General features: G+C 65.2%; 2 protein-coding genes across 4 annotated transcripts; one reads left to right on the top strand and one right to left on the bottom strand.

The window, feature by feature from the left end:
- Positions 1-447: 447 nt before the first annotated feature.
- Positions 448-6922, top strand: PFN1 (profilin 1). Of its 2 annotated transcripts, none has more exons than XM_038386238.2 (3): positions 448-1004; positions 4916-5108; positions 5837-6143. In XM_038386238.2, the coding sequence occupies exons 1-3, from the start codon at positions 873-875 to the stop codon at positions 5932-5934; spliced, it is 423 nt and encodes a 140-aa protein (XP_038242166.1). In that variant the 5' UTR covers positions 448-872; the 3' UTR covers positions 5935-6143. The 2 variants fall into 2 exon arrangements, with proteins under 2 accessions (XP_038242166.1, XP_038242167.1); XM_038386239.2 differs by lacking the exon at positions 5837-6143 and adding an exon at positions 6616-6922 and having other exon boundaries at positions 515-1004.
- Positions 6923-8168: 1246 nt separating this feature from the next.
- Positions 8169-19710, bottom strand: RNF167 (ring finger protein 167). 2 transcript variants are annotated; one of them, XM_043503715.1, is made up of 10 exons: positions 19527-19710; positions 15718-15852; positions 15516-15596; positions 15032-15154; positions 14635-14722; positions 14191-14281; positions 13713-13818; positions 13179-13272; positions 10081-10161; positions 8169-9866 (listed from the first exon to the last, which is right to left on the bottom strand). In XM_043503715.1, the coding sequence occupies exons 2-10, from the start codon at positions 15808-15810 to the stop codon at positions 9547-9549; spliced, it is 1077 nt and encodes a 358-aa protein (XP_043359650.1). In that variant the 5' UTR covers positions 15811-15852; positions 19527-19710; the 3' UTR covers positions 8169-9546. The 2 variants fall into 2 exon arrangements, with proteins under 2 accessions (XP_043359650.1, XP_038242126.1); XM_038386198.2 differs by having other exon boundaries at positions 15718-15829.
- Between the last annotated feature and the right edge of the window lie 619 nt (positions 19711-20329).

Genomic DNA, 20329 nt, shown 5'->3' with positions numbered 1-20329 from the left:
GGGGAGAAAGGGGGGTGCAGTGTGAAAAGGGGCTTCTGGGGGTGCATGAGGAGAAAAGGGGGTGCAGTGTGAAAAGAAAACCTCTGGGGGGTACATGAGGGGGAACGGGGGTGCAGTGTGAAAAGGGGGACTTCTGGGGGGTGCATGAGGGGGAAGGGGGTGCAATGTGAAAAGGGAATCTCTGTGGTGTGCATAGGGGAAAAGGGGGGTGCAATGTGAAAAGGGAACTTCTCAGGGGTGCATAGGGGAAAAGGGGGGTGCAGTGTGAAAAGGAGGACCTCTGGGGGATACATGAGGGGGAAGAGGGGTGCACTGTTAAAAGGGGACCTCGGGGGGGTGCATGGGGGTGCATTGCAGAGAAGGGGAAGGGAAACGGGGTGCACGGAAGAAGGGGAAATAGTCCCGGCTCGGGGCGGCGGGGGGGGGGCGCGGATGGATCCCGGGGCTCGCTTAGCCCCGCCCAGAGGAGCAAGGTGGAGGGGCGGGGTGTCGGCCTCTGTAAAAGCCGCGAACCCGGCCCGGGGGGCCCCCCCATACGCCTCTCGGATTCTGCACCCGGAGCGCGCGCTGCACCGGCTCCAGGGTCTCTCTGCTCCCCACCCCCGTCCGCGGTGGTGCAGAAGCGGCGCGAGCTCGGTGCATCCCCCACAGCGCGAGCCTCCCTCCGCCCCGCGCGCGCGCACCCCCCCGCCGGCCTCCACGTTCCAGGGCGAGGTTGATTCGGTCGCGTCCGGCGTCTCGCGCCCTTTTTTTTTTTTTTTTTTTTTTCCCCCCGGGATTCTGCAGCCCCGGGGCCTCGCGCGCGCGCCCCGGCTCCTGCTCCTGCCCCCGCCGCCGGCTCCTCCCCAGCAGCAGCAGCAGCAGCAGCAGCCATGAGCGGCTGGAGCTCCTACATCGACACCCTCCTGGCGGACGGCAACTGCCAGGACGCGGCCATCGTGGGCTACAAGGACAGCCCGTGCGTCTGGGCCGCCACCCCGGGCAAGACGCTGTGCAACATCACGGTGAGGGGCGCATCGGGAGCTGGATTGCAAAGAGGGGAGGCCGGAAGTGCCATGGGGGGGCTTGCATCGCTAAAGTGCGGGTGAAGAGTGGATGGGGGGTGGGGTGTAGAGTTGGCTGCACTGCAAAAGGGGGGTAGGGAGGAGGTGCGTTGCAAAAAGGCAGGGGGCACCCTGGGGGGGCTCTCATTTCAGAAAGGGGGACCCCTTGGGGTGCCTCGGAGGGGGATTATGGCGGTGTATGTAGGTAAGGGGTGCATTGGAGAGAAGGGGATCGGGGGGGTTGGGAACAGAGGCCTTTACGGGGGCGGCACCCAAGGAGGGCTCTGAGTGAAAAGGGGAGCACATGGGAGGCAGAAATGGGGTGCTTGGGGCAAAGGGGGGGTGTTAGATTGTCCATGGCGAAGAAGAGGAACTGGGAGGGGCGGCATGTGATGGGAGCACGTGGGGGGGGGAAGACTTTTCTGGTAGCCTGCCCTGGAAGCCAGGGCCACTGGCTAAAACACAAACAAGTTTGCAAAGTGGCAGGGAGGGGGGCAGAACCCAGAGTTTGCAGCCAGCGAGCTACAGCCCCCAGGCGACTCCTCCTCTGCAGCTCCCCCCCCCCCTTACTGCCAGCCCCTCCCCCATCACCCTTGCAGGATCTCTGCTCGCACAAAAAAAGCCACTTCCTTTTGCAAAGCGTCAGACAGTGACGGGGGTGTTGACCCCCCCCCCCAGCGATTCAGTGTGGTCTAATACAGCCCCAGCCTCCAGTTCCTCCCTCTGCCCTGCTGCCCTTCGAGCAGGGGTTCCCCCCCGCTTCCTGTGGATGGGAAGGGATGTCTCCCTGCTTCCCACCCACCCTGGGCGGGTGCGGATCGGGCCCAGCTGGCACCTTCTGGCCTGGCCACACCCTGCTGCTGCTGAAAGGCCCAGGCAGCTACCCGGAGGAAATGACTCAAGGCCAAGGGGGAGGGAGAGTAGGTGTGTGTGTGGGGAGGGAGATGAGGCCTAAATCTGCCCCTGGCTCTGCAAAGTGAACTGGATCCAGGGTCCAAATTCCCGGATCCTGGAGTCTCTTTTCTTTCCCTCCCCCCCCCCCCCCCCCCCCCCCCCCCCCGTGAAGGCCCAGGGCTGTTTTCCCAGCTTGTCCCATCCTGGCTGACAGGAACCGCCACAGTGAATCTGCCAGTGTCTAGGGGCGGGAAAGCTTTTAGCTTTCTTTTTTTTTTTGTTTAAACTGTGCTGAGGAATGAATTGGGTTCCCTGGTTCTGGGGGCTGCCGCGTACCCCAGAGGCAGCTGCATCTCAATGCCAGGGCCTGGGATCAGCTGCCGGCCGTGCCCCAGAGGTGGCTGCAACTTGGGGCCTGGGATCCCTATGAGGGGAGTTGCCCCACCCCAGAGATGGCTGCAGCTGGCCTCTCCATCCCTGTAACAGAGTTAAAAATGGCTAACTTTGTGTGGCATCCCTCTGAATAGACAACCCCCCCCATTTGCACACCCCTTGCAACACCAGGATGGGGGGGGGGGTGGCTGCCAGCCTGAGGTCTGGGACTTAGGAGGCAAATTGAGCATTTGCTCTGTGTGCAAAAAAAATCCCGGATAGCGGAGAAGAAACTTTTGCAAACTTTTCGAAAGCAAAGCTGACTCCCCCTCCCCCCTTGGTTAATAAAATGGGTGGGGGCAGGAAGCCGTCTGTCTGTATTTAATCTCTCCTTTTACTGCCACGTCTCTGTCTCTGCCTGCCGCTGCGGGGGCCTGAATCCATCTCCCTCCTAATCTTTCCAGATCTTTTTTTCCCTTTCGTGTCTCTCTTCCCCCCCCCCCCCCAATGGCTTTGCAACAATCATTCTTTAGTTCAGCCTTGCCTTTCTTGTGGGGCGGGGGCCTGGTCTAAATCTTTGGCTTCCCCAGTTCTGTTTCAAAACTGAAGTCTGTTTCAGGGCCTCCACTCCCGGCCTGCCTTTCTCACTCTTTGCAGAAACTTCATTTGGCTGGGAAGGCAAAAATATTTCCCCTCTTCAAACTGTCCTTGTTCAGTGGCTGGACTTGTGTTGAAAACGGATCCTCCCCCCTCCCAGCTTTCTGCCTGGAAAACCACCCAGAATTCGGGGGGGCCCCTGCTTGGGAGAGTATCTACGTCCTTGTCTCCTGGCCATAAAGGGGAGGGAGTCTGGTGAAACTCTCCCAGATCTCCCACATCCTGATGGTGCATGTGATCGTCAGGTCCCTTGAGTGGCTCTGATCCTGGGGGGTGGCCCCCCCTTCACCCCCCCAAGTGACTTGGGTTTGGGTCAGCACAGAGCTGGTACAAACCTGTTTCTCCTCCAGCTGCTCATTGCCACAGAAATATTCCCCCCCCCCCACTTCCTGCAATTGTGCTACTGATTCGGGGTGTGAGGCTGCCCCGATCTTGGCAGGGTGGTGAAAAGCTTAGGGTTGGAGAATATTTGGGGGTGGACACTTCCCCTCCCTTCCCTGCCCATTACCCCCAGTCTCTGCCCCCACCCCCGAGGTTGGGCCAGGGACCTGCTGCTCATGTATTGGGACCCCTCTGCACCCCCTCTTTTCCCCAGTGTCTGCAGAACTTTATACTGGGAGGGGGGCTCGGCAGGGCCCCAGCTGGGTGGATTCTGGCACATGGCTGGCCCCAGGTGCAGTGGGGTGCAGTGCCAGTCTCGTATCCTGGCTGGGGCTGTTAAAGGTTGGGCTAGGGTTTCCCAAAGCCCATGGCATCCATGGGGAACCCCCTCTAAAATATCCTGTTTCCTCCAGGACTCCTGGGTTCTCTCCCTGTCTCTGGGAGGGCAGTAGGGGCTGGTGGGTCAGAGCAGGGTGGGCTGGGAGCCAGGACTCCTGGGTTCTCTCCCTGGCTCTGGGAGGAGAGTGGATTGTGCTCTGGACCCTCCCCCAGTTTGCAAGGTGGGGCTGCCCCCCATATCTATTCTCGGGGCAGTGGGGACATCCAATGAGCCCCCCTATTCCTAAGCTCACAAACCCCCTCCCCAAACTCCACCTGGTCCCTCCCCGTGGGGATGGGGTCTCTCTCCCCTGGGCTTAGGGACAGAGGTTGTGGGAGGAAGAGGTTTAAAACCTCAAAACCCCCACTGCAGGGTTGTCAGTTTCCTATGGAAACTGATGGGGGAGGGGGGTGGGGTGCAGACGGGGGGGGGGGCTGGGCAGCTGATAGAGGAAATAAACCTAAAATGTGCAAGTCCCTGTCCTGTCCCATCCCCCGAAGATAAGGATCTTTGTGTGGGGGTGGGGACACCTAGATTTCTGGAGGGGGGGTGGCAGCAGCTCTGGGGGGGAGGGGCTGGGGGCGGTGTCTGCTGAGACAAGAAACTCTTAAGGGGAAATTGGGGGGGGTTAAGACTGCTCAGCCCACCTGCCCCCTAGAGGTGGGGGTCCAATTCTTTCCCCCATCCCACCCCCACAACAAACTGGGTGAGGACTCTGCAGGGGGCAGGAGTCTGGGCTTGACTGGGGGTGGGAGGAGGATCTGGTCTGCCCCCGCCCCCGAGGCTGTAGCGAGAGAGAGAGATATTTTTGGGGGGGTGAATCCAGGACCCTTAATGCCCCTTTATGACCAGTGTGGATCCAGACTCTGCCCCCAAAGGGGGCCAATGACCCGGCCCCGGCATGGCTGGATTGCACCCAGATGGAGGGATGGGGGGCAGGTGTCTCCTGGTGGAGAATAGAAGGGGGGCTTGTTTGATTGGACAGCTGCTCTGGGTCCAGCTGTTTCTCCCCCCTGCCCCATGGGAAGCAGCTGCTTGGGGGCTCCTGGGTTCTCTCCCCGGCTCTGGGAGGGGAGCGGGGGCTGGGAGCCAGGACTCCTGGGTTCTCTCCCCAGTGCCAGAAGAGGCGTGGGGCAGGGCTCCCCGAGCCTGTCCAGCGTGACCCCTGACCTCTGCTCCCCCCCCCCAGCCGGCAGAGGTGAACATGCTGGTGGCCAAGGACCGTAGCAACATATTCATCAACGGGCTGACGCTGGGGGGCCAGAAGTGCTCAGTGATCCGGGACAACCTGCACGTGGAAGGGGAGTTCACCATGGACCTGCGGACCAAGACCACGGGCGAGACCCCCACCTACAACATTACAGTCTGCATGACCAACAAGAGTGAGTGCCGGACGCCTGGGTCCTCTCCCTTCCCCTGGCGGACCCCCAGTGACCCCACTGGGGTCTGCTGGCTGGGAATGGGAGCCAGGACTCCTGGGTTCTCTTCCGGGCTCTGGGAGGGGAGTGGGGTCCAGCCAGCCTCCCCATCTCTTGCAGCTGGGGCTGCCTGTTGGGCCCTTGCTTCCCACGTCCCCACCCCAAAGCCAGCAGGGCGGCGTTCCCTCCCAGCAGCTGCTGCCTGGGCAGCCCAAGGCCTGACCCCTTTCCCTGCAGCGGGGCCCACAACAGCTGGCCCCGGATCCAGCTGCTTCAGCCCCACATCCCCGAATAATGGGCCAGGCTTCATGAACAGCTGCAAGGGGGCGGGAAGCAGCAGGATGTCTGGGTTCTCTCCCTGGGGCTGGTGGGTTAGAGCAGGGGGGCTGGGAGCCAGGACTCCTGGGATCTCTCCTCGGGGAGGGGAGCAGGGGCTGGGAGCCAGGACTCCTGGGTTCTCTCCCTGGCTGTGGGAGGGGAGTGGGGTCTGGTGGGTTAGAGCCGGGGGGCTGGGAGCCTGGACTCCTAGGTTTCCTGTAGGTGCTGGGGTAGGGGTTACCTGACTGGATCAGACCCCATGGGGCCATCGTCCTCTTCCATCCCTGGCCTGTGATGGTGGGGAGGGGGCAGAGGGTAGTCTGGGGGTCACAGCCTGGCCCCTCACCCCTCTTTTCTCTCTCCCCCCCCCGCAGCGATAGTGCTGGTCATGGGCAAGGAGGGCGTTCACGGTGGCTGCGTGAACAAGAAATGCTTCGACATGGCCAGTCACTTGAGACGTTCGCAGTATTGATGCCGGCCTGGCACTCCGCTGCGGTACTACTGATGCCCATGCTGGCAGGGACCACCCAGGGCCCTGCCCCCCCGCAGGGGTGCACCCCACCCCGGGCCTGGAGCACCCTCTATTCCTCGCTTTCGGATCTCGACTCTGGCCCACCCTGTCTCTCCGCCATCTTTTCTATCACAAAAATCCTCTTGGTTGCTGCCAAATTTTTTCTGGTTTAAAAAAAAAAGTTGTAGGTTTTTTGGGGGGGAGGGAAGGGGAGGTTAAGAGGGGGGAAAAAACTATATTGGAACAAGAAAAATAAAAAGGAAATTTGAATAATTCTCAAGGTGTATCTGTGTCTAGTGTCTGCTCAGGGGACACTCAGGACTCCTGGGTTCTCTCCCTGGCTCTGGGAGGGGAGTGGGGTCTGGTGGGTTAGAGCAGGGGGGCAGGGAGCCTGGACTCCTGGGTTCTCTCCCTGGCTCTGGGAGGGGAGTGGGGGCTGGTGGGTTAGAGCCGGGGGGCTGGGAGCCTGGACTCCTAGGTTTCCTGTAGGTGCTGGGGTAGGGGTTACCTGACTGGATCAGACCCCATGGGGCCATCGTCCTCTTCCATCCCTGGCCTGTGATGGTGGGGAGGGGGCAGAGGGTAGTCTGGGGGTCGCAGCCTGGCCCCTCACCCCTCTTTTCTCTCTCCCCCCCCCCGCAGCGATAGTGCTGGTCATGGGCAAGGAGGGCGTTCACGGCGGCTGCATGAACAAGAAATGCTACGACATGGCCAATCACTTGAGACGTTCGCAGTATTGATGCCGGCCTGGCACTCCGCTGCGGTACTACTGATGCCCATGCTGGCAGGGACCACCCAGGGCCCCGCCCCCCCGCAGGGGTGCACCCCACCCCGGGCCTGGAGCACCCCCTATTCCTCGCTTTCGGATCTCGACTCTCGCCCACCCTGTCTCTCCGCCATCTTTTCTATCACAAAAATCCTCTTGGTTGCTGCCAAATTTTTTCTGGTTTAAAAAAAAAGTTGTAGGTTTTTTGGGGGGGAGGGAAGGGGAGGTTAAGAGGGGGGAAAAAACTATATTGGAACAAGAAAAATAAAAAGGAAATTTGAATAATTCTCAAGGTGTATCTGTGTCTAGTGTCTGCTCAGGGGACACTCAGGACTCCTGGGTTCTCTCCCTGGCTCTGGGAGGGGAGCGGGGACTGGTGGGTTAGAGCAGGGGGGCAGGGAGCCAGGACGCCTGGGTTCTTGCTCTGGGAGGGGAGTGGGGGCTGGTAGGTTAGAGCAGGGGAGGCTGGGAGCCAGGACTCCTGGGTTCTCTCCCTGGCTAGGGAGGGGCTTGGGGAGTCAGAGTTCAGCTGGGGGAGGGGGTGCAGCCTGGGAGATTCCTCCCTTGGATTCTTGCCCCCACCCCCAGCTGGCAGGAGAGAGGTGCACAGTCCTGCACACAGCCTGAGTCATGGTGCAGGGAGGGGCTGATTGGGAGGGGCCAGGGATCTGGCCAGAGCTTTGGTCCCAGGGATCCTGCCTTGCGGGGGACAAGGGGGGACTCCCGCCTCTGCTGCTGCCCATTGAGGTAGAGCGGTCTGGGCCCCAGGCTCTGCCCCATTGCAGTGGGGCACCCAGGGCTGGCTTCCTGCCCATCCCAGCAGCCAGGTCTTCCCCTAGCTGTTGTACCAGCAGGGAGATGGAGGCTAGCCCTAGGGGGGTCAGGCCTAGGGGTTGGGTGCTGGGCTGGGGGGGAGTCAGTACGCCTGGGTTCCTGGCCCTTGTGCACAGAGAGGGGAAGGCCTGGGGCCGGTTTCCCCCTCCCAGCTGTCTAAGGTGCTCGAGGCTGGGGGGGGGGTGTCTGCACAGCCCCAGTTGTGGGGGGTGAGCTGGGCTGGGCCTGGCCTGGGGGGGGAGCCTGGAGCTGAGCCGCTCCAGACCTTCCTGGAACGAAGCACCTCCGTGCTGCCAACGAACTCGTCTTAAACACCCTGCCCTGTGCCCGCTGCCAGTGAGCGAGCCACCCAGGAGCGCGTGCCTGCCCTGCGCCCAGCTGAGTCCTTCCCCCCTCGTCTGCTGGGGCTGGCTCCGAAATGATGCCCCCCAAGTCGCAGCCCTTCCGGACTCTGGTGCTGCTGGACAAAAGGGGGGTTACATACAGTGTGCTGGGGGTGGAGGGGGCAATGGTGTGTGCACACCCCAGCATGTCTGCCTTGCGCCCAGCCCGACCCCCTGCCCAGTGCATGCGACCCCAAAGAGTCACCAGTCAATACAGGGCAAGTATCTTTTATTCAAAGAGGTGTCCTGACCTGCCAGACGGGCCCTGGACGCATGGCTGGGGTGCCCGGTGCAACCCACCCCATGATTGGTTAAAAAAAGCAGCTGAGGAATGAGCTCCAGTAAACCCCCCCTGGGGGTTATGGGTTGTAGTGTGAAAGGAACAGGCCCCACGCAGCTGGGCCAGGGACAGACAGACAAGGTGTTAGTGGTCCACAGGACCCCCCCAGGGGGCTAAAAGCACAAACAGGAGAAGGGCAGTGGCACCCCCCATTTTGGTCCAGAACTCTGCAGAGTGAAGGTGGGGGAACCATGCTGCACCCCAAGTTTTTAAGTCATGCCTGCAAATCAAAAGCAGGAGCCGGGGTTGGGCTGGCCCCTGGGGCTAAGAAGGAAGGGCTGGAATGGCTCTCAGGTTAAGGGGGGGTGTGGGGGAGACGGGAGTCCTGCAGGAGTGGGGCCTGTGACTAAAGGAAAGCAGTCCCTGCCCCCTGCTAGCCTCCTAACGGGGGGGGGGGGTAGCCACTGGGGGCAAGGACAGGTCTGGCTTTAGATCCACCCTGCCTGAAGGCTTCAGCATGACAGACTCCAGACTAGACAGATGGGCTATACCCCATGGGATTATGGGTAACACCCCCCCTCCCCCATATGGGAGCCAAGGCTTCCCACGGCTCCCAGGGTGCAGCCACATTCTTCTAGCCTGGGGTGGGGGCCAGCACGGTCTCTACCCCACATCCTCCCTGCTCTCTGCCCCAGAAAGAGTGGGCCTGCCCCTGTGTCCTGCTGCGGGACCATGAAATGGGGCAAGGGGCAGTGGCAGCTGGCCAAAGCCCCCTCTCCCAAATCCCAGCAGCTGGTGTGAAGTGGGGCGGGTGCCCGCGGGGGGAGGCCAGGAGCGGGCCCACGTGCAGGCAGGAATGTCACCCGGCTGCAGTGTTTACACCCAGCTGGCTGCTGAGCCCCGGAGGGGGGGAAGGGTGGCTGGTTTCTTCAGGGCTGTGTGCTCCCTGCCCTGCGAACCCAGGAGTCCTGGCTCCTGCTCCCACCCCCACTGCGCCTGCTCTAACTCACCAGCCCCCACTCCCCTCTGGGACAAATCCATCTTCCCCCCATGCCCCTCACACCCCGAGCTGTGCAAAGCCCCCCCCCCACCGTCCTGCAAAGCCCTGACACCCTGTTTCCCACAGCCTTGGCACGTAATCGATCCCCCGGGGCAGGGGCTGCAGGCCCCAAGAGGAGCTGGAGGTCACCCCAGTCCCACAGGAAGGGGGTCCAAGCCTGGATCCCTGGTGGGGGCCCCTGTTTTGTGCACAGTTTAAAATACAAAGAAAGCTTGGGGGTAGAGGCCCCCCGGGGAGTCCATCCGGGGTGTCAGACAAGGATGCTGTCCCCCAGGCCCTCAGGGGGCGGCCCCTGGGGAGTGGCCAGGGGCCCCTTCTCAGAGCCTTCCTCGCCGGAGGGCGGGCCCCGCACCTCGGCCGTGCTGCCAAAGGAGGGGCTGCTGGCGGTGGAGGATGGGCCCAGCAATGGGGTTCGCTCCGAGTGCGGCTGCTCCTCCTCCTCCTCGCCCCGCTGGCGGCCCTCACCCTCCGAGTCAGAGTCCTCGGCCGTCCGCAGCACACGCTGCTTACACACTGGGCAGGTCTTCTTGGTCTGCGTCAGCCAGGGGTCCACGCACCGGCAGTGATAGGCTGGGGGAGGGGGACAGCAGTTACACCCCGCCACCAGGCGTGGAACCCAGGCGTCCTGGCTCCCAGCCCCCCCGCTCTAACCCACCAGCCCCCCACTCCCCTCCCAGAGCCGGGGAGAGAACCCAGGCGTCCTGGCTCCCAGCCCCCCCCTGCTCTAACCCACCAGCCCCCCACTCCTCTCCCAGAGCTGGAGGGAGAACCCGGGCGTCCTCACCGTGGGCACAGGGCAGGATCCGCAGCCGGTCTCCCTCCTCGTACTCATCCAGACAGATGGCGCAGACATCATACTCGTCCCCTGGCAGAGAGACAGGAGGGAGCCGTTAGCCCTGACATATGGGGGAAACTGAGGCACAGGGAGGGGGTGGGACCAGGGCAAGCTCATACAGTGAGAGGATAACAGCCCTGCATCCCAGCGCCCTCCCTGCTCTAACCCACCAGCCTCCCCTCCCGGAGCTAGAGAGAGAACCCAGGAGTCCTGGGGACAGGTCTAGAACTGTGCTTAGTCTGCTGGGACTTAGGAGCAATGAAACACACATGGCAAGTCACAGGAAGGTGTCTGAGGCCAAAATCCTCCTTTCCACCTACATCCCTGCCCCAGAGGTGGCCGCATCTCAGCCCCGGGCGAGGGGTCCCTGTGTCACCAGCTGCCCCGCCCCAGAGGTGGCTGCATTGGATGAAAGAGGGCTGGGACCCGAGGCCCATTTCAGCTCCAGAGCTCGAGTGTCTCAGCGAAAACAGGAAGCTCCGGCTCCCGCCCCAGCGCCTGCCCGGGAGGGGAAGCGGTCAGAGGGGGCTGCAGAGTGAACCCAGCCACTCCGGCTCAAGCCCTTATAAGGTAAATGCGAGCGCTCCCCTGCCGCTTCCTCCCCGGGCGCTTACTCAACCCGAGAGCGCCCTGCTCAGCCGCCCCGCCAGGCGGTGAAACGGCTGCAACAGCTCCCTTGGAAGCAGGGCGGGGGGGGAGCAGGACGCCTGGGTTCTACTGACAGCTCAGGGGGGAGGGGGAGACTGAGGGCTAGAACCTGGGAGCTAGAACTCCTTGGTTCTCTCACCAGTTCTGGGAGGGATCTGGGGGCTAGAAGGGAGGAGGGTGAGAGGCAGGAGGTACTTTTTGCATCCCTTCCCCCTTCTAATGGCAGAAATAGAACCCAGGAGTCCTGGCTCCCAGCCCCCGCCTGCTCTAACCCACCAGGTCCCACTCTCCTCCCAGAGCTGGGGAGAGAACCCAGGAGTCCTGGCTCCCAGCCCCCTGCTCTAACCCACCAGCCCCCACTCCCCTCCCAGAGCAGGGAGAGAACCCAGGAGTCCTGGCTCCCAGCCCCCTGCTCTAACCCACCAGCCCCCACTCCCCTTCCAGAGCCAGAGAGAGAACCCAGGAGTCCTGGCTCCCAGCCCCCCCTGCTCTGACCCACCAGGCCCCACTCCCCTCCCAGAGCAGGGAGAGAACCCAGGTGTCCTGGCTCCCAGCCCCCCCTGCTCCAAGCCACCAGCCCCCACTCCCCTCCCAGACCTGGGAAGAGAACCCAGGAGTCCTGGCTCCCAGCCCCCCCTGCTTTACCCCACCAGACCCCACGCTGGAGGGGGCTCGGCACCTTCAGACTGCTGGGAAGGGGTTAGGGAGGGGGTGTAAGTGTGGGCTGCAGTGGCCCAGCTCCCAGCCTTGCGTCTGCCTGCTTCCCCCCTCTGGAGGAGCGACCCCCCCCGGAGGCTGGGCAAGGGCTGGCAGCAGCAGGAAGCCAGAGCCACAAGCACCAGCCAGGGAAGTCCCCACCCCGTTCCCCCCACCATAGGGACCCTGCAGCAGCTGGATCCAGGGGGCAGAGATCTAAGACTTGGGGGGGCCGGCAAGGAAACCTGCCCCTGACTCCTGCCTGCCCAGGGTCCCCCAGGGACTGTGGGGAGCTCAGACAGCTCCATGGGAGACCGGGGGCTCCCACAGCCCGGGGAGGGGGTGGGTATCTCAGGATCGGGGACTGGAGCCGGCAGGGCGGGCTGACCCCAGAGTGCCCCCCCCCACACGTCCCCAGCAGGCTGGTCAGCCTCCCCACCGGCTGCCGGCCTGGGGAAACTTTCACAGCCGTGAGGTGACAACTCCTCAGGTCACTGCGGTTAGCGCCCCCGCTCCAGAGCTGGGACAGGGCTGAACCGGCTGCTGCAATGGGGAAGAGAACCCAGGCGTCCTGGCTCCCAGCCCCCCCTGCTCTAACCCACAGCCCCACTCCCCTCCCAGAGCTGGGGAGAGAACCCAGGAGTCCTGGCTCCCAGCCCCCCCTGCTCTAACCCCCAGCCCCCACGCCCCTCCCAGAGCCGGGGAGAGAACCCAGGCGTCCTGGCTCCAAGAGTGTAAGCCTGCAGTGAGCATGCAAGGAATCCCAGCCCGGTTCTGACACAGGGGAAAGTGGGTGACTTGGGGGGGGTCCCTCAAAACACGCAGTAGATATGTGAGCCCAGGGGCTGCAAAGGGGGCTGGGAGCCGAAGTGGGGGCGCACTGAGAGGCAGGGGAAACGCTCAGAGCCGGTCTTCCACCCTCAGTCACAGCCGCTCGCTCCCTGGCCTGACACCTCCACTTTGGGTTTGGCTGCCGGAAGCCGGACACGGGGCCATCAACCCCCCCACCTGCCTCGCACTGAACCTGGGACTTTCCAGAGTCCCGTGCTGGGGCTCAGACAGACACCCCACATCTGTGGAGGAACCCCCAGCCCTCAGCTTCCCCTCCCCTGTACCCCCAAGGGGGCACCCTTAGACCCCCCCCCGGCTGCCTCCCAGCTGGAGGGATTGTTCCTTTGATCTGCCCCCTCCTCATAGTGTGAGGGGATGGGATCCGATGGCCAGCCCCCCCCCCCGGGATCCAAAAGGGGCTGCGGAAGGACAGACAGCCGTGGGGCAGGGGGCCCCTCTGCTGGGGAGAGGCTGTACTGCAGCCTGGATGGGTGAGGGGCAGTTCTGGGCTGGGGGGGCGCGTCCCAGCATGCAGTGCTCTGCTCCCATTATGCCCACTGCATGCTGGGAAGGGTCCCGCCCTGCCACTGGAGAGGCTGTCCCTGTGGTGGGGGTGCCAGGATAAAGAGGGCTCAGGGCCAGCCCCCTGAACCCCAAAACCCCCACACGCTGCGGCTACCTCTGGGGACAGGCTTAGGCCTCCTGCTGGGGCACGGGGGGCCCTGCCCGCCAGGGGAGAGGCCCCCCCCACTGAACCCCCTGTACCCAGCGCCCCCAGTGCCGCCCTGGGGCTTTGGGGGCAGCCCTGACTCCCAGGGGGGCGGCTGCCTGGGGGCTGTGGCCCGTGGCAGCGCCCCCTGGTGGCCAGTTACCTTTCTGGTACTTGTGGACGGGGATTTTCCTCAGCTGCTCCTTCGAGAGCCGGTGACGCCGCAGCCTCTTCCGGTGCTGCACACAGCGAATGATCTGCCGCCGGACCGGGGGGTTAGGGAGCGCCCAGCCCCCCAGCTAACCCCCCAGCCCCGCTGCCTCCCAGAGCCGGGAGAGAACCCAGGAGTCCTGGTTCCCAGCCCCCCCTCCTCTAACCCACCAGCCCCCACTCCCCTCCCAGAGCCGGGAGAGAACCCAGGAGTCCGGGCTCCCAGGCCCCCTGCTCTAACCCACCAGCCCCCACTCCCCTCCCAGAGCCGGGGAGAGAACCCAGGAGTCCTGGCTCCCAGCCCCCCTGCTCTAACCCACCAGCCCCCACTCCCCTCCCAGAGCCGGGAGAGAACCCAGGAGTCCTGGCTCCCAGCCCCCCCTGCTCTGACCCACCAGCCCCCACTCCCCTCCCAGAGCCGGGGAGAGAACCCAGGAGTCCTGGCTCCCCCCCACTGCCCCGCACACTGCGGCGTGACGTCACTCACCAGGATGGTGCACATCACGGCGATGATGATGCCGACCACGCCGGTGAAGGGGATGAGGTAATACCCCAGCGGGAAGATGTACTCAGGGATCAGGATAATGTGTGCGCTGGGGGACCGGAGACAGTGGGGTCAGTCAGGGTGGAGGTGCTGGGCACTAGCCCCAACTCTGCCTCCAGACCAGAACCCAGGCATCCTGGCTTCCAGCCCCCTGCTCTAACCCACCAGCCCCCACTCCCCTCCCTACTGATGGAGCACTTGGGGGCACCCAGGGAAAGCAAGGTAAGCCATGCCCGTCTGTCCCGTGGGTGACACACCACATGCGCTCCAAGCAGGGGGCCTGGCCCCCGCTGGGATTCCTTCAGGCTCAGGGCTCTGCGTGGGGGACAGGAGGAAGATGGGGGTCTCCCATGGCTCATGGCGTTTCTCTGCAGGGGGCTTGGGCCACACAGCGCTCCCCCACGGGCGGGCAAGTGCCTACCCCTTCTCATAGCTGAACCTGGAGCGCAGGTAGTCGGAGGCTGTCTCCCCCACGAAGACCGACGGGATGGCGATTTGCTCCCGAATCCTCTCTGTGGGGCAGAGAGATGGCAGAGGGGCTCAAGAGAACATCCTGATCCACACCGGGGGGACGTTAACCCCTCAGACAGTGGGTTCGCTCTGCCCAGGGCTCCCCCGAGGGGAGGTGGGTGGCGTGTGGACCCCAGCAGCAGGGGAGGTGGACTGAGGGGATTCTGGCAGTGAGGGGAGCCAATTGGGGGCAGAGAGCAGGAGTCTCACTCCTGCACCCCTGCTGCTAGGAGCTGCCACAATCCAGCCTGCACATGGGGGGCGGAGCGCCTCCCTGGGGAGCCCTGAGAGCAACCCCCCCATGCCAGAACTTGGGGGCGGAGCCTAGGGAAAGCCCCTCCCCTGCCCCACTCACCATCATTCCAGGCCATGTTGAGCAGTTTGTTGGAGCCCGTGTTATGCACCACGGCAGCGTCGAACCCAGCCTGCTGTGCGTGCAACACCTACAGTGAGGGAGGGGGACGGGTCAGGGGGGACAGCGCCCTCCCACAGCCAGGGAGAGAACCCAGGAGTCCTGGCTCCTGGCCCCCCCGCTTCTAACCCCCCAGCCCCACTCCCCTCCCAGAGCCGGGAGAGAACCCAGGAGTCCTGAGCTCAGCAGATGTGTGAGAAGGGTTATTGGACCTCGTGGTCCAGGGCACAACCTGGATGGGACGTCAGAACAGGATCTGTCTGGAGGTCCCAGCTTTGGGCTGGGCTCCCCCACGGCTGCCCCCCAGCTCCCCGTCACTGCCCCCCAAGACCTCCCCCACCTTGATGTCAAAGTTGCAATCGTATCTGCGAATGAGGGCGATGAACCGGGTGGCGTTGCTGGAGTCCGGGGGCCCCTCGATGGGCTGACAGGCGTTGCTGGGCTTGGCCTCCAGCAGGTAGCCCTGGAGCAAAGCAGGACGTCAGAGTCAGTATCCCACAGGCCTGCAGCCAGGCAGGATAAACGGAGAAGAGAACCCAGGAGTCCTGGTTCCCAGCCCTCCCCGCTCTAACTCACCAGCCCCCACTCCCCTCCCAGAGCCAGGGAGAGAACCAGGAGTCCTGGCTCCCAGCACCCCCATTCTAACCAACCAGCCCCCACTCCCCTCCCAGAGCCAGGGAGAGAACCAGGAGTCCTGGCTCTCAGGCCTTCCCCTGCTCTAACCCACTGGACCCCACTCCCCTCCCAGAGCCAGGGAGAGAACCCAGGCGTCCTGGAGCCCCCCTGCTCTGACCACCAGACCGCTGGATCTTGCGGCGACGTACCACGAGTCCTTCCCTGGGCAGCAGGGCCCCGAAGAGGGCGGGCAGGTCTGCGAAGTCCATGCTGGTGTTGTGATCTCTCACCTGTCGGGACGGGGAGAAGGATCAGGCTGGCATGAGAGAGGTTCCGTTTCCCCCCCCATCTGAGCACTCCCTGGGTCCCTGCCCCCACACTCTCCCCAGGTCCCGGCCCTCAGCCACTCACCGCGTGGATGTAGGCGTCCGCCGGGGGGAGCAGCAGGCAGGCACGGAGCAGGAGGGCCACGACGGGGCTGGGGAAGGCGCGCTCGGGCCACATCCTGGCGGCCGGTGGAGCCCTGCAAGTGGGAGAGGCGGGAGCCCAGCGCGGGAGACCCGGCACGCACCCCCCGTCAGAGACCGTCCCTGCCCCAAAGACCTTCCACAACGCAGGGCGTGAGGGGAAACTGAGGCCAGAGGGGCAGGGTGGCCAGAACCCAGTCAGGCCCCGTTGGAGTCTTGGATCTGCTCCCCTGCATCGCGTCCCGAGGGCGGCTGCCGGATCGGCAGCAGCCTGTTCGCCCGGAGAGACGGCCCCGGGGCTCGCAGCCGGGACAAAGGGCCCATTGAATACCCATGAGGCCACGCTGCGGCAGGCGGATGTGAGGCGGGCACTGGCAGTGAGCCCCTGACAACAGCAGCAAGGTAAGCGGGGGCCCAGATCCCAGCTGGGGTCCATCGGCCGTCGCTCCGTGGGGTCAGTGGGGCCGGATCCCAGCTGGGGTCAATGGGCCGTCGCTCCTCCTCTAACCCACTAGATCCCACTCCCTCCAGGACAGAACCCAGGAGTCCTGGCTCCCACCCCCCCTGCTCTAACCCCCCAGCCCCCACTCCCCTCCCAGAGCCAGGGAGAGAACCCAGGAGTCCTGCCTCCCAGCCCCCCACTCCCCTCCCAGAGCCAGGGAGAGAACCCAGGAGTCCTGCCTCCCAGCCCCCCCTGCTCTAACCCACCAGCCCCCCACTCCCCTCCCAGAGCCGGGGAGAGAACCCAGGAGTCCTGCCTCCCAGCCCCCTCTAACCGCTAAACACCACTCCCTCTTGATGAAATGGCACAACGGAGGGGCCCTGATCTCGGCCGGAAGGTGGGGTCAGCACAGGGCCCAGCCCCCCAGGGGCCCTGCGCTCAGCGGGAGGGAGGTGCGGGGAGTCCTGCCCGAACAGGTCTGGGCGTGGACCGGAGTCCGACGCTCTTGGTTTCCTGGCCCAGGCTGGGAGGCGCTTGGCTCAGCCCGGTGGCGGGCGCAGCGGCCTGGCTGCCAGGAGCCTCCCCGTGCCAGCGGCACTGAACCACAGAGCAAAGTTTAGGGGCACTGATGGGTTTATGGCCAAGAGCAGGAATGAAGAGCTGGCTGGGAAGTGGGAAGGGCCAGGACCGGGGGGGGGGAATTTCCCAGCTGGCACCCGGGTGACAGGAGTTGGGAGGGTCTCAGTCCAGTTCTAAAATTGGGGGCTGCAGCGAGATTGGGGTCCCCCATGGAGTCAGGCACTACAGACACATGGGGCTGTCCCTACTCTGAAAGCTTATGAGCTAACTAAGCGAGACGGATCACGGTGGGGAAGGGAAACCGAGGCACAGAGGCGCCGGGACCTGCCTAGCAGGTCAGTGGCAGAGCTGGGAACAGAATCTGGGCGTCCTGAGTCTCAGGCCAGGCCCGCTAGCCCATGCTGCCAGCCCGAGGGCTGAAGGGGTCACGCAAACTGAGCCCCTTTTCCCTATGCTAGGGCAGGAGTGTGAGGGGAGCTGTGTGTGTGGGGAGCCATGGGGCCAGGGAGCTGCTTCAGGACTGCCCTCAATCAGCGCTGAGATGCAGCCACCTCTGGGGCAGGGCGGGGGTGACACGGGGACCCCTCCCCCGGTGCTGAGATGCGGCCACATCTGGGGCAGGGCGGGGGTGACACAGGGACCCCTCCCCCGGTGCTGAGATGCGGCCACCTCTGGGGCAGGGCGGGGGTGACACAGGGACCCCTCCCCCGGTGCTGAGATGCGGCCACCTCTGGGGCAGCACAGCTGGTGACACAGGGACCCCTCCCCCGGTGCTGAGATGCGGCCACCTCTGGGGCAGGGCGGGGGTGACACGGGGACCCCTCCCCCGGTGCTGAGATGCGGCCACCTCTGGGGCAGGGCGGGGGTGACACAGGGACCCCTCCCCCGGTGCTGAGATGCGGCCACCTCTGGGGCAGCACAGCTGGTGACACAGGGACCCCTCCCCCGGTGCTGAGATGCGGCCACCTCTGGGGCAGGGCAGGGGTGACACGGGGAACCCTCCCCCGGTGCTGAGATGCGCCCACCTCTGGGGCAGGGCGGGGGTGACACAGGGACCCGTCCCCGGTGCTGAGATGCGCCCACCTCTGGGGCAGGGCGGGGGTGACACAGGGACCCGTCCCCGGTGCTGAGATGCGCCCACCTCTGGGGCAGGGCGGGGGTGACACAGGGACCCGTCCCCGGTGCTGAGATGCGGCCACCTCTGGGGCAGGGCGGGGGTGACACAGGGACCCCTCCCCCGGTGCTGAGATGCGCGCACCTCTGGGGCAGGGCGGGGGTGACACAGGGACCCCTCCCCCGGTGCTGAGATGCGCCCACCTCTGGGGCAGGGCGGGGGTGACACAGGGACCCCTCCCCCGGTGCTGAGATGCGCCCACCTCTGGGGCAGGGCGGGGGTGACACAGAGACCCCTCCCCCGGTGCTGAGATGCGGCCACCTCTGGGGCAGGGCGGGGGTGACACAGGGACCCGTCCCCGGTGCTGAGATGCGCCCACCTCTGGGGCAGGGCGGGGGTGACACAGGGACCCGTCCCCGGTGCTGAGATGCGGCCACCTCTGGGGCAGGGCGGGGGGTGACACAGGGACCCGTCCCCGGTGCTGAGATGCGGCCACCTCTGGGGCAGGGCGGGGGTGACACAGGGACCCCTCCCCCGGTGCTGAGATGCGCCCACCTCTGGGGCAGGGCGGGGGTGACACAGGGACCCCTCCCCCGGTGCTGAGATGCGCCCACCTCTGGGGCAGGGCGGGGGGTGACACAGGGACCCCTCCCCCGGTGCTGAGATGCGGCCACCTCTGGGGCAGGGCGGGGGTGACACAGGGACCCGTCCCCGGTGCTGAGATGCGCCCACCTCTGGGGCAGGGCGGGGGTGACACAGGGACCCGTCCCCGGTGCTGAGATGCGGCCACCTCTGGGGCAGGGCGGGGGTGACACAGGGACCCGTCCCCGGTGCTGAGATGCGGCCACCTCTGGGGCAGGGCGGGGGTGACACAGGGACCCCTCCCCCGGTGCTGAGATGCGCCCACCTCTGGGGCAGGGCGGGGGTGACACAGGGACCCCTCCCCCGGTGCTGAGATGCGCCCACCTCTGGGGCAGGGCGGGGGTGACACAGGGACCCCTCCCCCGGTGCTGAGATGCGCCCACCTCTGGGGCAGGGCGGGGGTGACACAGGGACCCCTCCCCCGGTGCTGAGATGCGGCCACCTCTGGGGCAGGGCGGGGGTGACACAGGGACCCGTCCCCGGTGCTGAGATGCGCCCACCTCTGGGGCAGGGCGGGGGTGACACAGGGACCCGTCCCCGGTGCTGAGATGCGGCCACCTCTGGGGCAGGGCGGGGGTGACACAGGGACCCCTCCCCCGGTGCTGAGATGCGCCCACCTATGGGGCAGGGCGGGGGTGACACAGGGACCCCTCCCCCGGTGCTGAGATGCGCCCACCTCTGGGGCAGGGCGGGGGTGACACAGGGACCCCTCGCCCAGCGCTTAGGTGCACCCTTGGCATGACCCCCCTCTCCTGGCTGGTCCGAGTATGGTCCCCTCTGTCTAAGCCCCCAGTCCCCACAGGACCCCCTCCCCAAATGGGAGATCCCAAAACCCTGCAGCACCCCCTCCCCAGATGGGGGATCCCTTCTATCAGTCCCCCCTCCTCAGCAGCCCCCCTCTCCTTTCAGCCCCCCCTCACCAGCAGCACCCCCTTATCTAGCTGGTGTCTAAGAGAGGGGCCACCCCTTCACTGACCTGCTCTGGCTGGCCGGGGGGGCTCCCCTGGTCAGTGCTGGCTCATGGAGGAGCAGAGGGTCTGTCCCCTGGGGCAGGGCTGAGTCAGGAACAGGGGGCCCCCTCTGGCTGGAGGGGGGGTCCCCTCCGCCTCCTTCTGTTTACAACTCTCCTCTCGGGAAAATGGGAGGTACAAGCTCTCGCGAGAGGAGGAGGAGCAACTCTTCCTCCCCTCCCCCTCCCAGTAAGCCGGACGCCTGGGTTCCCTCCCGGCTCTGGGAGGGGAGCGGGGGCTGCTGGGTTAGAGCAGGGGGGGCTGGGAGCCAGGACGCCTGGGTTCCCTCCCGGCTCTGGGAGGGGAGGGGGGCTGGTGGGTTAGAGCGGGGGGGCTGGGAGCCAGGACGCCTGGGTTCCCTCCCTGGCTCTGGGAGGGGAGGGGGGGCTGGTGGGTTAGAGCAGGGGGGGCTGGGAGCCAGGACGCCTGGGTTCCCTCCCTGGCTCTGGGAGGGGAGTGGGGGGGCTGGGAGCCAGGACTCCTGGGTTCTCTCCCTGGCTCCGGGAGGGGAGGGGGGCTGGTGGGTTAGAGCAGGGGGGGCTGGGAGCCAGGACTCCTGGGTTCTCTCCCTTTTTCTGGGAGGGGAGTGGGGGCTAGTGGTTAGAGCAGGGGGGGCTGGGAGCCAGGACTCCTGGGTTCTCTCCCTGGCTCTGGGAGGGGAGGGGGGGCTGGTGGGTTAGAGCAGGGGGGGCTGGGAGCCAGGACTCCTGGGTTCTCTCCCGGCTCTGGGAGGGGAGTGGGGGCTGGTGGGTTAGAGCAGGGGGGGCTG

This window comes from Dermochelys coriacea, chromosome 28 (assembly GCF_009764565.3).
Source record: "Dermochelys coriacea isolate rDerCor1 chromosome 28, rDerCor1.pri.v4, whole genome shotgun sequence".
NCBI lineage: Eukaryota > Metazoa > Chordata > Testudines > Dermochelyidae > Dermochelys > Dermochelys coriacea.
The sequence above is the reverse complement of the archived record's forward strand: the minus strand, read 5'-3'. Positions and strand labels throughout refer to the sequence as shown.